At 35.0% G+C, this 17,769-nt stretch overlaps 1 protein-coding gene across 2 annotated transcripts in view; it reads left to right on the forward strand.

The window, feature by feature from the left end:
• The first annotated feature begins 785 nt into the window (after window positions 1–785).
• LOC123686640 (high affinity cAMP-specific and IBMX-insensitive 3',5'-cyclic phosphodiesterase 8) overlaps window positions 786–17,769 on the forward strand; it is a 32,681-nt gene continuing 15,697 nt past the window's right edge. Inside the window, exons 1-6 of one of the 2 annotated variants that reach the window (XM_045626860.1) lie at window positions 786–1,065; window positions 11,516–11,572; window positions 11,624–11,814; window positions 14,448–14,507; window positions 14,563–14,620; window positions 15,338–15,505. In XM_045626860.1, the coding sequence (XP_045482816.1) occupies window positions 829–1,065; window positions 11,516–11,572; window positions 11,624–11,814; window positions 14,448–14,507; window positions 14,563–14,620; window positions 15,338–15,505 (771 nt within the window). In that variant the 5' untranslated portion in view covers window positions 786–828. Of the gene's footprint in view, window positions 1,066–5,732; window positions 5,935–11,515; window positions 11,573–11,623; window positions 11,815–14,447; window positions 14,508–14,562; window positions 14,621–15,337; window positions 15,506–17,769 lie in introns of those variants that run through there. The other variant, XM_045626863.1, reaches the window with a different exon arrangement.

Raw genomic sequence — 17,769 nt, forward strand, 5'->3', positions numbered from 1 at the left:
TGCTTTTCTATTTTTCAGTTTCCTGATTAATTCTTTGATTTCTGTAGGAGAGGTTGGACTCGTCATTGTCTCTTCTGGTTGAATTATTTGCCCTGAAATGCCGAGTTTTATGGGCATTCAGGCTGTTTTCCATTCGACCGTTAGCGAAGCCTTTCTACGGATCTCTTAGGGGTGTGGCTTTGATAATCCTTAGTTTGTACACCGAATTTTTCAGTTCTCGGACTTATATTTTCGAAGGAATCGATAGATTCCCTACACTGCTTATATTGGTTGGGTTGCCATGTGTAATTTATTGCACAGGCGGCTCTGTAAAGACGGTTTGGAGATTTTTATCGCAGGGAATGTTGATAAACGCAGCGGAGCGGACCAACATCATGTTGTTTTCAAGAATTAGGACTATATTTTTTTAGAAATATGGAAAGGCGGCCTCAAACTGGGCTAAATTGCCGCCCCTCGAATAGAGGTGCCTGAAACAGTCGCTTCACTGTTTCCCCCCCAGACGCCGGCCCTGCACACCTTGCCCCCTGGATCCGCCACTGAGTCTAAAGCTTTGATATAGGTAACATATTATATCAACCAGATATTGTTCTGGAATTTACAGATTTCTTTTTAATCGAAATAATTTTTGAATTCTTCAAACTTTATTTCACTACTATCATTGATAGATTCGATAATATTAATACAGGCAAGAACATTGTTCCTGTGGTATATCTTATCAAACCGAAGATAAAAACAAATCGATTGATCCACAATTATGATTTGATTTGAAGTGTTTTTCGCCAATGTATCTACATGAAAAAACTAAAATCTTTCGGTTAGTCTAGTACAATGTCGGAAGCTTGTCAGTATTGCGGGCACAATTTGGAACCCTACGGGTCCTCGACCGTGTTGTACAGAAAAGTGAGGGATGAGGGGAGCTCCAACAGTTGGTGGTGTTTCGGTTCGAAGAGAGAAAAGAACGAGAACACTGGTCACCACGATGATATTGTCGTTGGTAAATATGAAAAAAGAAGAAGTACTGTGGCGTTTAATCAGAGACTTTCCAATTTTGCTGGTGTCAGAAAGGTGAGTCAGTTTTAGGGTTATACACCTCCAAAACGAAAAGCTAGAAATCGTGAATGACATTTTAGTTAATAGAAAATGTGATAGTTTTTCCCCACACATATATTTAGTAGATAGATATTTCACATTGAAATTTTAATTTTTGATTTTTTTGCATCATCAAGAAGTAAGTTACAGACAAAAGTATGAAATCTTGTGTTTGAGCATTTTTGCCTTGCTCCCAGCGGATCCATGGTACTGAGTAAAAGAGTAAAATATGAATATGTGTTCCTATAATAGACATACGAAAAAAACATAAAGAATATGCGGTTTGGTATGCCACCAAAAATGAAATGCCAGAGATGAAAATATATTGCCAGTCAACAATATCTGCTGAACATGAAAATAATTGAAGAAATATTTTTCTCTATTTCAGTATTGTAATGAGTGCATTACAGATCTAATAACAGTGCTGTAATGAACTCATTACAGCATCGCTTTTTTCGTTTTTTATTTTTCGTTTTGTGGTTGTCTATACTGACTTCCAATCCTATCAAATTTCAACAAACGTCAATAATTGTCAATATAATATAATTTGGATAAAGTGACATGATTTGCAACATCATTTGCAATTTCTTTTAATTCTTGGGATGTTAAATCGATTTCATCAGACATAATTCACGAATTTAATGCGTAATTGTAAATTATTTCAAAATTCGAAATGTACGATTCATATTCAAATTCTGTAATCTGTCAATTTCCGTATTAGTCACACCAACTGCCAAGATACAATACAACAGTCACTAGGATATATAATCTGAATTATTCATTGAATTTCGACAATATTTCATAAATCTTGACTGAAATAGAGAAAATATCGTCTAATACTCGTTGCAGAAGGCAATTCCAACACTCATGCGTTCGCTCCTTCGTCGCTCGTTTTCGAATTTCGCATTCGTGTTGGAATAGGAGCCCATTCTGCAACTTGTTTTAGAATATACTATTTTTCAATTATTCTGTCAATAATAAATGGGACAAATATAATTCAGCATAGAATAAAAAACAAAATGAAAATACATTTTCAAAAGGTATATACTTATTAAAGGTAATAATGTATCACAAAAATAAATAAGTCGATGTAACATAACAAAGATAATGGAAACAAGAGAAGAAAATTCCGCATAGGTATCAGAATTATTAAAAAAATGAGTCACATACGTTATAGTGATCGAGTCATATGAATGAACTTGGAATAAAATGCGTTTCTTCATATTTTTGATCACTGGTATTCCTTCATATTTGTTAAGGATGCAGTCATACAAAAAGCTGCTTGAAAGCTGATTCGGTTTGGGGCGTAATTACTTCTTTTGCCCCTTGGATCCACCATTGCTTGCTCTATTGAATTTTTTCTCCACTATGATATGGAAGAGGATATTATGATTTTGCCCAAAAACTTCCAGAGTTTTGACCAAAACAGATTTCAATGCGGATTTACGTTCATGAGAACTTTTTTCAAGAATAACCCCTTTACATTTTCTGACGTTATTCGGGAGCATCCTTTATTTCAGATGTGATGAATACTATGATGTAATTATTCTAGGCTAGTTTATCAATCCTATAAAATTCAGCATGAACATTCGAACGATTATTTCACCTAGTCTGTTAAGGACATATTGGATTATTTTTTAATTCTCTTTGTATTTTCTGTGGTTCTGGTTACATTATCCACAAGAAATTTTGCATACAGCTTGAAATTGCTGTTTTTCTTATCTCAGAAACGCACTATCGTACGATATTATAGATTTTGGTGTGCAAGGATCTTGTGGATATTGAACCCCCTAACACCAATACAACCAACACATGATGAATGAGCTTATAAAATAGGTGGTTAAACTAAAAGGGTATAAATTTGGAAATAGAGAGATTCGAATATTATGCTTCGACGATGTGAGTAGTAAAGTCTAACTGAAGGAATAAAGACCTTTATTATTATTAATACTGGAATGCGAATCGTCTCTGATCTTCAGAGACTATTGTATCAGTTCAACCTAACAGAGAAAAAAATTCAGATGGTTGTATCGATATCCCAAACAAAATGCATGACAACATCAAAAACAAGGTGGTCATAAAGGGTGTTTTTTTTAGAGCTATAGAACTTCAAATTGCAATAAAACAACGATGGATTATTCGATTGACATTAATTTTATTTATCCGCAAGATAATCTTGTAGCATTACATTTTAAATATGATTTCTGGCATATGACCGCCACGGCTAGCTCGGATGTAGTCCAATCTGGACGTCCAATTTTCGATGACTTTTTCTAACATTTGTGGCCGTATATCGGCAATAACACGGCGAATGTTGTCTTCCAAATGGTCAAGGGTTTGTGGCTTATCCGAATAGACCAATTACTTTACATAGCCCCACAGAAAGTAGTCTAGCGGTGTTAAATCACAAGATCTTAGAGGCCAATTCACAGGTCCAAAACGTGAAATTAGGCGGTCACCAAACGTGTCTTTCAATAAATCGATTATGGCACGAGCTGTGTGACATGTTGCACCGTCTTGTTGGAACCACAGCTCCTGGACATCATGGTTGTTCAATTCAGGAATGGAAAAGTTAGTAATCATGGCTCTATACCGATCACCATTGACTGTAACGTTCTGGCCATCATCATTTTTGAAGAAGTACGGACCAATGATTCCACCAGCCCAAAAAGCGCACCAAATAGTCAGTTTTTCTGGATGTAACGGTGTTTCGACATACACTTGAGGATTAGCTTCACTCCAAATGCGGCAGTTTTGTTTGTTGACGTAGCCATTCAACCAAAAGTGCGCTTCATCGCTAAACAAAATTCGCTTATGAAAATCAGGAACAACGGCAATCTCATTTTGGGTCCATTCGACGAATCTACGCCTTACTTGATGATCGTTTGGCTTCAATTCTTGCACGAGTTGGATTTTGTAAGCACGCAGATAAGATCCTTCCGCAAAATCTTCCATAAAGTGGATGGACACAGATCCAATGCTCAATGGCGGATATACTCATTCGGGTCTTCTTCAATGCTAATGGCGTCTGTGGGGATGCGAGTTATCAATAAGAGTAAACGTGGTGCGAAAACGTTCCATGGTTAATCGAATTAACTGCTCTGATGGACGATTTTGTCGACGATAAAATGGATGTAGTGCGCGATACGTATTCCGCACAGAACCATTATTTTCGAAATAAAATTGCACTATTTGCAAGGGTTGTTCAGGCGTGAGTCTATTCATGATGAATTGCCAAACCAAACTGAGAATAAATCACTTGACAGCTATTAAATCGGTTGCCATCTTGAACAGTAATGCCAACTTAAAGTTTTATACCTCGAAAAAAAACACCCGTTTAAAAAACAAAAAAGAACAAGAACATTTGATTTTATTATATACCTCGAAAAAAAAACACCCTTTATAATCTGGCAAGAGATGAAGTTCAGATATATCAGCGTGGGATGTTATCTGGGTATGGGAATATCGAAGCAGAGGTAAGAGGGCAAGCCACGAGGGCAGCACGAACAGCCGGGTGTCTCAACGATATCATTTGGAACAATAAGCATAATGATACAGAAGTAAAATTGAGGATATACGACAATTAGACCCATTCTTACTTACACTGCGGAACCCAGACCAGAAACTTCTGGGTCATGTATAAGGAGCGAGAACATCAGAAGAACATGAGGAGTCGTAACATCAGTGCTAAACAGGAAGAAGGAATGTAATGAACATATCAACCGCATGGATGAGAATAGGCTAGTAAAAAATAACGAGAGACATATCTCCGATTGGATAAGGAAAAAGAAGCTGAAAAATCGGGGTGTGAAATTTTCATTGTTTCTCCCTGTATGTTACAACTCGGAGACATTTTTTTGGTCGGCCGTATGTGAAATACAAGGTGTTCCCAAATTGGAGGTACAAACGAAAATGACGAATTCTTCAGATCATTAAAAAAAAAGGAACCTATGAACGCGGGTCCGCATACGTTTTGTTTTCTTGATACAGGGTGTTTAAGTTTGATTTTTGCAAGTTTTTTCTCATAGCTACCTCCCTTCACATAATATTTAACTTAAATTGGGATTAAATATTCCAATTAATTGAAGTTTTCATCATGGGATATTCTTGCTAATTTTGAATGCAGATCTACACAAAATGATATTTTTTCTGGAATACTGCCCGCTTCTTTCTTACAGAACTTTTCGATGGATCTCTAGTAGTTCAAAAAAATGTAAAAAGAAACTTTGGTCCAGTACTACACATTTTGGTTTCTTATTGTTTTGTCGTATGTGCTACCGATTTCGAGAAAAAAAATCCAAATTATATAAAGATCAGGTTAGTGAGATGCGATGAATAAATGGGTACTTATTCACCAAATTTTTAATGAAGATTAATAAGTCTTCGATAAACTGATATAATCATCACAAAAAAGTAAGACTACAAAAAGTTCTACACTGCTACAAGAAGTAGGTACTATAGTATCTCGGAAACAAAGCATTTGCGGGCTCATGTTTATTAAAATTTTTCTTAAAATATTCCAAGGAATTTCCTTCGAACCTCCAATTTAGGGATTACCTATATCCCTTAATGACAGGTTACCCTATGTTGAAAGATAATTTTCTATGTTCTTCATCACTGGCAGATACTTTTTGTCAAGTATGATTCGAGTTGACATATATTTCAATATGCAAATTTTTTTTTACTTTTTGAACTCTGTCTTCATTGTTTGTATTTATTGCTATGGCGAAGAACAAATCTTCTAAAGTGGAAGCGGGGACAAGTATTGATGAAAGTTTTTCGAGATACGTAAAGGAAGCCAAAAGAGTCAGTCACAAAGGGAATAGCAGATGTCCTTATGCAACAGTAAGCTTCATTGATGAATTTGAATACCACGATTTATTACTTCGGACAATTTTTCTAACTTCTATACAATAGGTACCTATTTGATCTGAATACAATTGCGTCGATTGAGTGAGTGTAAATAGTTTTTTGATCGGTCGTTCCCCTAACAGATCGGTCTATCATTTCGTCTCAATATATATAATTTTAGAATTTTGAGCCAGGAATGGGCTCTCACTGATCTCTGCCAAATACAACTTCCATCCCATAGCGGAGCGTGCCAACTTTGTTGTGAAATGGTTGGGTTTATATCCCAAGCGGCTGCCAGCCCACGACGCCATATCTCGAGCAAGTAAATAATAATAATAATAATTCACTACACACTCCCTTGCCAGTACCGACGACGCCTCAGAGAAGGATTAACAGGAATAACAGGAAGTTATATACGTGGAGAGAGAACGCAAGCGAATTAAGTATTTTTGATTGGTCGTTACAGATATAGTACCGATCTGTTCTGGTGAACAGATCGGTCTTTCACTTCATCACAATGTTTGTAGTTTTCGAATTTTGAGCCAGGAACGGTCTCAAACAATAAGGTTCGTCCAACTGATGACGAATCTGCTTTCAAATTCAATTCTGTCCGTGAGTAAACAAGATAACTCTCGAACGGAAAGAACTTGAAATATCAAGTTTTTTGAGTTCAGAGAAGACCTAATACTACTGTAACTTCAGTAAGACCAGGGATCTTGAAACTTTCAGGGTAGTTTGAATTATTGAAAGCCGCGGTTCGTTAATCGGCAAAATTCCGACAAGGGATGTACCAAATATGGCCATTCGAAATTTTGTTTTCTCTATGATTTGAAAACTATGAATTCAATAGAAATAAAATTTGAAGCTCTAAGCGAAATTTCCTGTTGAGCAGGTCACCGGAACCAACAAGCAGCAAAGCATGAAATGAAATAAAAAAAACATTACCCCCATATAACTGTTATAGATTCTGATATAACTGTCCATCCAAATTTGACTGATTGCATGTTACACAGATAAAATTGTGTAGGTCGATCGCATTTTGATATTTTAGGGGGAAAATTTGGTTGAATTTCATGCTTGACTCAAGAGTCAAAAATAGGCCGGAAAGTACCATCATGCTCAGAAATTCCTCCTGTGATTCGGGTTAAGAGTTATTTACGCGAAATAATATTAATATTATTATGTGACTTTTTTTCTGCCATGGCCGAGTTGTGAAAATAACGTTAATATTTTTTTTATAAGTCCTTTTGTTCATATGAACTAGATATTCTATGAGATAGAAAGAGATGAGAAACTATAGTGAAACTGCATTGTTTTTATTAGATATATGAATTTTAATGAATATTAGTTATGATAGACATATATTATTATTCTTTTATCTCAATCAGCGTATGGATATTAATTTCAAATTATTATTTGATTATTTTGATTCAGGTTTTATTTATCAAGATGACTTTTCATTATATCCCGAGATATGAATTTATATCGCTCTCCAATAGCACCCTTCTCACTACATATACCAGGTGGCAAATTATTACAAATATTTAGACCAAAGTTACACGTTTTTCAATGTGAAACCTTGTATATTAACATTCAAATATGGAATGGCAAGCTCAAATAATGATGAGTTTTATTATATCACTTCATACCATTCACGAGAAAATGGCGAAAAATTGATATTGTGGAGTTTTTTTAATTGGTAATTAATGAAGAAACCATGTTACACCACAGATGAAGACAATATTTTTTCGAGCAGACCTATTATCTATTTCAAGATAGAAAAGAAAATTTTAATTCTGTATGATCATAATTAATATTCAAATATTGACTACAAATTATGGCCAAAAATTTTATAATTTCAAAAGGCACACCCAGTATTTTTATATCTTATTGAACGTAAAAATTAATTTTGAAACTATCCTCATTCGGTTTTCATACACCTTAAACTTATAACTGTTCAGGGGGTACCATTTGAAATAAGAAAGTTTTTTGTCATTATTTGTAGTTAATGTTTTGTTATTAATTATGAACACTGTATAGTATAGAAGTAGGAAATTAGTCTACTCGAAAAAATATTGTCTGTATCGGCGGCTTCATTAATTAGATACTAATTAAAAATTCTGAATTTTCAATTTTTCACCATTTTCTCGTAAATGCTTCTGAAGTACCTATAACGTGATCTGAAGAGCATGCCATTTTATTTTTGAATTAATATAAAAGGTATTATATTGAAAAAGGGGTAACTTCGGTCTTTATATTTGTTTTCGAACAAAACGAATATATGAAAATAATTCAAAATTGTGCTTCTCACTATAATGTACAGTGCATCCCATTTTGGGTGAGACAGCCAGGTTTCTCGCTTGTTGTTTAAGATAGAGCCTTGCGGTTTTCACGTTCCTTTCCTACTTTTTCGTGAAACTCAAGATGGTCTAATCAGATTTTGCATAACTGTTTCCGTTCAAGAGATACAGGGTGATTTTGGAAATTGATACTTTTCGGACCCCTTCTTTATCTCCGAAGTTATTAGAAATAATGCTGAGGTAAAAACTACGTCTGAATCAGAATTCTGCGTAGAATCCAGTGGCGTACTCAAATTTTTTTTTCGGGTTATGGTTTTGAAGATTCAACACAAACTTATGTTTTTTTTAATGGAACACCATGTGTATCATTACTTCGTTCAATTTGTTTTTTTTTCCCTTCAAAATGATATATGACACTATGTAGGTAGGATGTTCAGAAATGTTAAAAAAACACTAAAACATCAAACAATGATGATTTTTTGTTAATGGGCAATGGATTTTCCATAGAAAAGAAGAATCAATAATGATAACAATAATTTATAGCGATGACAGCTAGATCAGATTGGTTTTTTCCCTCCAATGCCTACTTGATAAAACAATGCTCCCAAATGCATAGTAGCCATAATAACAACAAGGATGTTTGTGTCATCAATAACCTACTATTTTTAAAAATCGAAAGTAATAATCCTCTTATTGAAACATAGAAAATTCATGGCCCATTTACAAAAAATCATCATTATTTGACGTTTTAGTGTTTTTTTAACATTTCTAAACATCCTACCTACATAGTATCATATATCATTTTGAAGGGAAAAAAATAACGAATTCAACGAAGTAATGATATATAGGGTGTTCCATTAAAAAAAAATATAGGTTTGTGTTGAATCTTCAAAACCATACCCCGGAAAAAAATATTGAGTACGCCACTGGATTCTACGCAGAATTCTGATTCAGACGTAGTTTTCAGCTCAGCATTATTTCTAATAATTTCGGAGATAAAGGAGGGGTTCAAAAAGTATCAATTTCCAAAATCACCCTGTATCTTTTGAACGGAAAAAGTTATGCAGAATCTGATTAGACCAACTTGAGTTTCAAGAAAAAGTAGGACAGGAACGTGAAAACCGCAAGGCTCTATCTTAAATAACAAGCGAGAAACCTGGCAGTCTCACCCAAAATGGGATGCACTGTACACATCGCAAGAAAATATTTTCAGAATTTCTTTATTTACACCCTTAAAATGATATCCGCGTTTATGAGGAATCACCCGGTATAATATTATTAATTTCTTAAAATATTTTCGCTTTTCGCAGACTAGTTATTCGGAGGTTGCGGGTTCGAGGCCCGCTCGGGGAGGTACTTTTTCCAAAACTGAAATATTGTCTGAATGCCGTGAAGTTAATTTAATAGGTAGAATGAATGTTATGACAATATCTACCAATCACAGAGAGACGAATTATTGTCTTCTTTTTGTTGGAGAATATTCGACCACTTTTAGAATGGACGTAATTTATTTTGAAAAACATTATTGTCAAATTTATTGAGACATTTTTAAATTGATAATTCTAGATCTGAACACAATCGAAATTCTCTCGATCTTCTTCTATATTCATCTTCAGAGTTTCGAAATTTGGTAATCACTAATCAGCAGTCCAAAGACTTGAAGAAGGCCTAAGCTAGGCCATCCTCAAGATGTCAATTTTTTTCCAAAAGTCTCAACTGAAATTGTGTTTATCGCTTTTCCTTTATCAACAGAAATTTTATTCTGATCCATAAAGTGGCTCCTCAAAAGATTTATCTCTTTTCAAAAACGCTTTTGTTTTTTTATTGAACTTAGTTTTCATAAAATACTTGGAAAAGAACTTTTGACAAATTTGATTCATTATTTTTTATTTGGAATTTGGCGCGTTTACAATATCTACATCAGGTGATCCGATTGAACATCTTTCACATTTTTCTAATTACTAAGGGGTTGTTCATTAATCACGTGAGGCTTGAAAGGGGGGGGAGGGGTTTGATAAAAAATCACGAAAATATCACAAGGGGGAGGGGGGGTGTAGTAAGATATCACGTGTATTTATTTTTTCGTCAAACGCGCGATTTTTAAACAAATATTAAGCGGCACGGCGTGGCGTGTAGTGACCTTGACTACATTGAATATATTCATGTACTAGTACAATACATGTTTTTCCTATGATTACACTTTTCGTTTATTATTATTGTTATGGCAATCAAAAAAAACTTGCAACCTGGTGTAGACATTTTTATTATGGTCCTTAATTTCAGAAGAAAGATTATAGTTTATACCTGTATTTAAATTGAGTTAATATTCAGAAAATTTTAAGATTCGTTGTAGGTACTAAAAATACACGTGATGTTGAGAAGGGGGAGGGGGGGTGGTCTTAAACCTCACTACGTATCACCAATGGGGGAGGGGGGTTTAAAAAATGCTAAAAAAAGATCACGTGATTAATGGACAACCCCTAATGAAGAATTCATATCAGACTCTTAGATTTATCATGATTCTAATGAATCTCTTACGCTTTGAATTTTCCAATTAATTATTTCAGTCTCTCCAATTTTGGCAATTGTTTCTGAGAACACATTCACTATTAACCTATTCAAAGTTTCACCTAGATATAACAATATCAAAAGGTTAGAATTTTTCAAGATCTCACTTTTCGTATAACGTATATAACGTATAATTGCACCCCCCCGAGTGGCAAACTTCGAACTTTTTGCTAAGATCAGAACAATTTTGGTAGTTCTTTCATCTGACTACTGTCATTTTTTCGTCTTTTCACTTCATAAAGATCAAACCTTAATTGAATAACATTCTCAACTTCCATGAATATTATTCATGTTTCGAATGGCATAATAAAAAAAGGTCTGTTTCTGCGAAAAAAACTAATTGACAGCGCCGCTTCATTTTTTTCGTCGAACAACTTGTACAAAACGCCGTTTATGAAATAAAAATATATTCGACCGTTTTAGAGAAAATTTGGATTACCATGCAAGATAAGTGAATCACCCTGTGTATATGACGCGGTCGGATGCATCGAACAGACCTTATATGAAATCATAAAGTGGTGGAAGAAGCGATTTCGTTGATCTTATTTTGACATTTTGTCTTTATTCTGTCGATATTATTCAAGGGTCAATTTCTCGTATAAAATTTCATTTACTTTTTTTCATCTATTTATTCATTTTTCTCATGATGAAGATACAACATGGATATAATATACTCTTCCAATGATATACGTCTTACTGATTTTCAGAAAATTCAAGATGCCAAAATTGTGTCCTTGGTTGCTCCGTTCAAGCCTAATCTCAAGGTAAATAAATCTTTCCAGTTGAATTTGCATAGTAATGATTTGTTTTTGTAGTTTCTCATGGTGTTTCCCTCCACTGATTTGACGAGTGAGGCTCTTAAACGAGCAGCAGAAAAAGTAGGATTCGAAATTACTCAATGCAGTAGTGTCGATAGTGCCTTTGATGAGTTCCAATCGAAACATCATGATTTGGTCATGATCGATACTAGATCTCTGAGGGCATTGGATTATGAAACATTATGTCGGTGAGAATTTATTCAATTTTCTTTCATCTTGATAACATGCATACAAAGGTTAAAGGTACCGTATGAATATAAATAAATGATAAAAGTTTATTATTTACAAAAGTAAAAGCTTCTTCTAACATTCTCGGGCATATCATGTATCAGTTTTCTGAGTAATTACACAGAATTTTTGTATATAATTATTGTGATAATGATTTCAAATTAAATAATTTTATTTAATTAAGTAGTCAAAGTGAAGTTCTTTTTGCTCTTGGTAGTATCAATAAAAAAAATCAGTGATGTACTTAAGCACACTTTTACAAAGCTAGGGATTACTTTCATAAACACAAAATGATTCAGGTAAGCCAATGACATAAATTAAATTTTCCTTTTTTTTACCATTCAGAATTATAGAATGACAGACAATTTGCAAGGTGGAGAACCCCTTGCCAAACACCTCCAAAATTGACAAGTCTTGAGGTCAATATACGTTTTCGCTATAAAAGCTGAAATTGATATGTGTTGCTTGGACAAATGTCAAAAAATGTTCTCCGAAATAACAGACACTTTCCATAAAAAAACCCCCGCTAAATTTGAAATATATTCAATCATTTCTGTTTTCAATTCCAATTTTTTCAATCATCATAGAAATAAAACTAGAATTTATGATTGTTATCTCGGCCTTCGTGCATAGTCGATACGCACTCTGCATGCACACAGATTGCAACGATTTTGCACTCCTCATTTATGTTACGCTACTGGAATTTGCAAAAGCACGGTAATTGACCATATTCACCGTCGCCATATTGTTTTGCGACAATACCAACTACCCAGTGTTCCCAACGGAGAAATTTTGAGTTTACTAGAAAAATACCGCTAATATCAAAAATACTATCAGCCATAGAGACTATTCTTCCACTGACTATTTCCAAAAATGAAGCGAATCCTTCATTTATACACTCGGCCACAATTAATTTGTTCAGAAAACCACCTTTCACTAATGTTTTTATTTCCAAAAGGTGAAATTTTTGCAAAATATTGTCCCAAACAAGCCTATCTGACGTAGCAGCCAGAAAAGGTACACATAAACTTTATATTGTGGAATTTTTCTAGTAAACTCAATATTTCTTCGTTGGGAACACTGGGTAGTTGGTATTGTCGCATAACAATATGGCGACGGTGAATATGGTCAATTTGTCGATTCTTCTTACGTCGTTGGTGGCCAATGAAAAGGGCTACAGGTAATTGCAGCTAGAGCAAGGGACAGAGAGATTTTTCTGGAATATTTCCAATTTATTATTCAGCAGGGATACGTATACGTTATTTTATATTTCGGTCCAGAATTCGTGATTTATAAAAATATAATTTATTGGCGAGAATTTTGTTGGGACTCTCGCATCTTCGTTGAGATTGAAATATCCTCGGGATTCAAATACCACAAAGAACAACCTCCCCTCCCTTGGAATTGAATGCAAAAATATCCCTTAGAACTGGAATTGTTCCTGAAGTTAGTTTTTTACGCAATCACATCAATTTCGGTAAATGGGAATTGGAGTACTATAGTTTCCAGCTAAGATCTGGTATTTTTGAGGCCGAAAGTCATCTGCTGAAGAGGTTCCATTTCAGTCATCGTGAAAGCCTAAGGAATTGTTGAAACCTGGTTCATTTAAGTTAAGTTGTTTGATTTTAATTTTGTATAGAGTGAAATCTTGATTTTATTAAATTTGTAAAAATCTGGCTGATGCCAAATAAGCCAAACAACCCTTAGAAATTTGTTTTAGAGTCTCATCTTGACAATTGTTTGCTCAAATGGGGGAATTGTAACGTTACAAGATGATCATTAAGATTGTCTGGTGAGGGGTTACCAGTATTACCACAATGCAGAGTGTCTGTCAATTGAGATCTTTAGATAGTTATCCAAGAAACATAAATCAATTTTCGCTGTTTTACTTATGATGAAGACTAAAACTTGACAATGAAACCTACAAATGACGTTTTCCAATTTTATGAACTTTTAACAACATCCGCCAGGATAATCTTTTAATGAAATTTTGTAGTGGTCATTCTTACTTGACCCTATTGAGGTATTGTATACAGTTTTCAGGCTACGACGTGAGACTGGCGTCCATCTTTAGACTATATCTTCAATCGCCTCAAACATTTTCCGCTCAAATAATATTGAAAAATAAGAATGAAGACCATGAGAAATTCAATGATTTATTTGGTTGAGAGCATTATTTGAAATATTTCACGATTCAAAATACATATAACAGAACTCGGACGCCCACGAGCTCTTACTGTAATTTATTTCATGAATGTTACGTTTTGTTATTGTTATTTGTTACGTTTATTTATTGAAATTATACATAATTGAGCAATATCAGAAATAATAGCTTTTAATGTCTTGAGGAAGTACTTTTTCCGGAATTAAAAATTTTCTGTATTCCATCTCTTATAATTAAGCAATATGTTTAGAGAAAATGGAACGATATAAGTGTTTAAAATGGATTTGAATTTTTAGGTATAAAATGAACCCAGTTTTCTCTTTACCCTTCCGAAAGAACCTCAAAGATTTATATGCAAAATATAAAATCAGAAAAAATTGTCATGAGCTTTACTCAATAACTAATGATAATCGAGTTCAACATTTTCAGAGCAATACGAAGTTCAAAAGGCAGTCAACATGCACCCATAGTTGCGATTGTAAAAAAAAGGTGATACTTCAATGACATAATAATAAGCAAGATTAATGTAACTTCTTTTTTCCAGTCTCTTCGAACGTGATGATGGTGGAATCCTTAATTTGTTAGAATGTGGATTCAATCGGGTAAAAGCATGATTTTTTTATTTTTAGCTATTTTTTTCCTCAAAAATTAGTGTACAGGGTGATTTTTCGTCTAAATCTAAGGTAGCTGTAGAATGCCACATGACAACGCTGCGATTCCTTTACAAAATTCATTGTTTACAAATTAATGATTCAAAATTTAATGAAAATCTATCGCTGAAAATTAATTTATAATCTATTGGTGAAATTTGTCTAGTTTCACCTAAATAAAGGAAATCTGATTAGTTTACATTTCTGTTGATATCTTTTCTTTTTAATCTATGAACATAGTTTTTCCGATATATGAAATCACAGCATTGTCATGTGGCAGCATATTAGTGATAAAGGATATGATGGAAATGGAAAATCTATTTCAAAGCATTGGAAGAGACCTGAATATTAGAATGGAAACGAGTTTAACAGATTTAAAATACTGAAATGAATATTTTTTTTCACGGAAATACATTCTACAAATACAAAAAAAGCTGTATAAATTATGTTGATACCAAATTACTACAAACTATGTAACTTTCTCATGTTCCTGGATTCACTTAAGACTTTTCAACCTCTACCACGATTTGTGAATCGGTTGTGTTACGTCTGCTGTGATATGAAGTTTCTCATTAAGTGCATGGCCTGTTAAATCGTTCGATTTTACTTGCTTTAATAATAAGTTCATCAATTACTTCAAGAAATGATATTAATGCCTAATTTTGTCAGTGCATTGTAGAAAGCTCCAGTGTAACTAATTATATCAATGAAATAGTGCAGTTGAAAATAAGTGACATGAAACCTATGGCACAAAAGTCCACTACTCAAGCCTTGTATGCAGCATTAGACAGATGCAATGTCTTAATATTTATAACTGATGACAGTTTCAAAGTTCAGGTAAGATTGATTCCCCAAATTTTTTTTGTTTCTATTTAGGTAATCATTTTTGATTTTAGGTGTCAGAATTAGGTACCTAGAGATAAATCAATTTTTTTCATATAAGTTCACTTAAAGGATTATTCACTTCTATCGCATCGATTCTACATGCTTGAGAATTCGATTCATGAATTCCAAATCTGAAATGAATTTGAAGAAAATTTATTTCTTAAGAACTATCTCCACCATAACATTAGAAATGTGTAATCGGGTAGAATGGCACGGTTGATATGATTTAGCTTTTATTGGCCATAGAATTGCCTTGACATAATTAGATAAGTTTAATGTAAGGGTGTGTTTCTATCCATCGATTCTCAGTGCCATTCGAATGCTCGGTGTTTAAGAATTTGTGTAAAACCATATAAGAACAAAATATGAAATTCTTTCAATCGTTCCCATACCAGGGGCGGTTGAAACAGTGATTTGGTTCAATTGAAGAACATAACTGATTACTCTTTATGGGTTACCTTTCACCGAGACTTGAGGTCTATTGAGCTGTTCTCACCACTGCGCCATCTACAGCTTACCTTTAAGTCCACAGGAGCTACGCGTACAGCTCCCACGGCAGCGCTGGAGGTCATACTAGACTTGCCTCCCTTACACCTACATGTGAGGAAATGTAGCCTGCTCGGAGCAATTAGAATTTCCCATAATGGAAAGCTCCTTCCTGGGAACTGGGTTGGACATATGAGGATACTGAATCAACTAGATTCAAACCTCCTCGCAAAACCATCAGATATTATGCCAACCACCTACGATTTTGAAACGCCCTTTGAAACTGTTATAAATGACCGTCATAGTGCAATAAGTCTCATAAATCGTCTGGACAAAAAGTCATCCATATGGTTTACAGATGGATCAAAAACAGAGAAGAGCACCGGCATTGGGATATATGGACCTAGACTGAGGATCTCTAAAGCCCTGGGAAGTGAGCCCTCGATTCTACAGACCGAGATAATGGCTGTTTATGTATGCGCCCAGGAGTGTCTCAAAATTAACCTCAAAGGGGCGCATATCTACATCACCACGGACAGCCAAACCACGCTGAGATCCCTGGAATCGTGCTGTCAGGGGTCTCTGCTGACTTGGGAGTGCCGTAACACCATAAAGCAACTGGCCAGAGGAAATAAGATGACTCTACTATGGGTACCAGGGCACTGTGGGGTTGAAGGAAATGAGAGAGCGGATGAGCTTGCAAAAAGTGCATCAAGGTTAAGACCTGCTGGACCTGAGCCTTTCTGTGGGATAGGAAAAGACCAATACAAAGCTGCGGTCCAGCTATGGGAGTTGAACAGTAGGACAATCCTCTGGACTAACACTCCTAGACTTGCTCAGGCAAAGAAATTCGTGAAGATTTCACCTACTTACACCAGAAAGCTCCTGAAGCTGTCGCGAGCGGAGCTTCGGGTGATGGTGGGACTGCTGACGGGGCACTGTCGGTACAAACATCATTTGTACCGTATGGGTAAGTCAGCAGACAAGATTTGCAGGCTCTGTGGATCGGAAGTAGAAACGGCTGAACACTTGATATGCAAGTGTCCAGAGCTGGCTGGCCTAAGAACCATTCACATGGGCAAGCCGGTCCTGGATACCAGAGAGGTAATGGCCAAGGCCCCTAGGGAGGTTGTCAATTTTATTAACGTCGTTGACGACCTCCCTGGGTTTCTATGAACGAGTAGGGTAGTGAACAAAAGATCTGCATGGTCGCAGTTCCGGGAAGGCTTACCGAAGCAAAACGACCCCAGTTCAAATAATAATAATAATAATAATAATACCTTTAAGTCCCAGAGCTCTGATAAAGTCCAGTATCTGATGGTTTCAATGAGGGTACATCCCACTCATCAAACTACAAATTTCACTTACAAAACATTTTTTGTGTTGAATTAAAATGGCAGGGTTCTCCGTGAGCAGGAGATTAGTAGTTTTTTCCTCCCCCTACTCGCCAGTTTCCAATAACCTCATTCTCATTGGATCTTGCAGTATTTTTAGTGATTCATGCCTGGAAGCTTCCGCCAGAGAATTTCTCATTCATATTTTTCTTCTCTCGAAACATTTTCTTATACTGAAGAAAAATTCCTAGCAAAGTTATAGGCTCTCGTGCTCACTTTCAGGAAAATGCATTGCCCTTTTCGTTTCCTCTGATTCTCGAACAACCAAGAATCCAATTTAAAAAAAAACCTTATTATTTTCATTCGATTCATTAATTTTCCTTTGGCACTCCTATA

This window comes from Harmonia axyridis, chromosome 1 (genome assembly GCF_914767665.1).
Source record: "Harmonia axyridis chromosome 1, icHarAxyr1.1, whole genome shotgun sequence".
In the NCBI taxonomy this organism is placed as follows: Eukaryota; Metazoa; Arthropoda; class Insecta; order Coleoptera; family Coccinellidae; genus Harmonia; species Harmonia axyridis.